The 1,469-nt window shown below is 40.9% G+C and overlaps 1 protein-coding gene across 1 annotated transcript in view; it reads left to right on the top strand.

The window, feature by feature from the left end:
• LOC101850356 (atrial natriuretic peptide receptor 2-like) overlaps positions 1-1,469 on the top strand; it is a 6,495-nt gene that overhangs the window by 3,500 nt on the left and 1,526 nt on the right. Inside the window, exons 3-4 of the mRNA XM_013086755.1 lie at positions 685-859; positions 1,309-1,419. Coding sequence (XP_012942209.1) covers positions 685-859; positions 1,309-1,419 — 286 coding nt within the window. The remainder of the gene's footprint in view (positions 1-684; positions 860-1,308; positions 1,420-1,469) is intronic.

Here is a 1,469-nt window from a genome sequence, read left to right as displayed (position 1 = left end):
GTGTGCGCGCGTCTGGAAAGAAGCCCTAGTTGTTGGAAATTTTGGATATTGACAAAAAGACAAATTCTTGTAGCAAATTCAATGCTGAACACGCTGACTTTTGCATTTTCAAATATCTTGAGTAGTTTTAAAGATATGCCACATTTTGTAACACAGGGTGTAAAAACAAAGTGTGGAGAAAAACGGAAAAACGGCTTTAACCTCAGTATGTTGACCCAATTTCTAGCATATTTTTGACATATTCTGGTGAAGTTCAGCATGTTGCAAAAATAGTTAACAAAAAAAAAAATACGTAGACTGAAAATATTATAAAATCCTGTCGTGTGTTATTTAGAAAGGGACAAACTTGTGTTTTCTGATGGGAACTAAATGTGTGACCTGGTACAACTTTGTTTGCTCCAAAAGAACTTTGCCGACGACTGAGCCCCTTCTTCAGGCACACCCACACATGTGTCACAACGTGGTAGAACCAAGTGCTCGTCAATTTTTGGGTATCTGGAGCTATTGGTATCCTCTATAGCCTGTTCGTTTTCCTTGCTTTTGGTGAAAAAAATATTCATTTATCTTAAATAGTCGTTGAGATATTTGCCATTGATGGAGGTGGGGTCCCCTGGTTTCAGAGGTAAAATTAGAGAGAAAATGGCCGCCAAGGTTTGGTAACTTCAATAGCTTTATGACATGCAGGTTGAGACTATCGGAGATGGCTACATGGTTGTCTCAGGATTGCCAACAAGGAACGGCACGGAGCATGCGCGGCAGATTGCCCGGATGTCTTTGGCTCTGCTCAACGTCATCTCCAGCTTCACACCCATTGAGACATCAGAGGACAGACTCATGCTCAGGATTGGACTACACTCAGGTACGTGGAGTGAAAAAAAAATGAAAATACGTTACGACCCACCAATGGAGCAATAAATCTTGAGAGATGCAAAAAATTAGAGGGTCTATATCTATACTCTCAAAACAAAATGCACCTCGCGAAATATCACTTCCGGCACTTCCGTATTGAAGGACAGCTGCGCAGATTTGTTTGTTTTCTTAGTGGAATAATCACAAAGGCCAAAGAAGGACGGGAACTTTTTGTTAAATATATTTTTCAAAATTCAGGAAATGGATAAATAAAACATCGAGCTCCGTCATGGGGACCTATTTATCTTTTTGCAGGTACTTGCCAACTTTCAACTCTGTAGCTGTCGTATAGTTTTATGGGAAAAGTGACACATGCGTTTCCAAGTTGCCAAATATATAATAGATTAGATAGATTATATTATTATTACTATACGTATTGCCATCTTTGTAATAATTCAGGTCCCGTGTGTGCCGGTGTAGTGGGTCTCAAGATGCCCCGCTTCTGTCTGTTCGGGGATACCGTGAACACAGCCTCACGTATGGAGACCAACGGCATGGGTAGGTGTGTGTGTGTGTGTGTGTGTGTGTGTGTGTGTGTGTGTGTGTGTGTGTGTGTGATA

Source organism: Aplysia californica, unplaced genomic scaffold, assembly GCF_000002075.1.
Source record: "Aplysia californica isolate F4 #8 unplaced genomic scaffold, AplCal3.0 scaffold00501, whole genome shotgun sequence".
Lineage (NCBI taxonomy): Eukaryota > Metazoa > Mollusca > Gastropoda > Aplysiida > Aplysiidae > Aplysia > Aplysia californica.
This window is presented reverse-complemented; position numbering and strand designations above follow the sequence as displayed.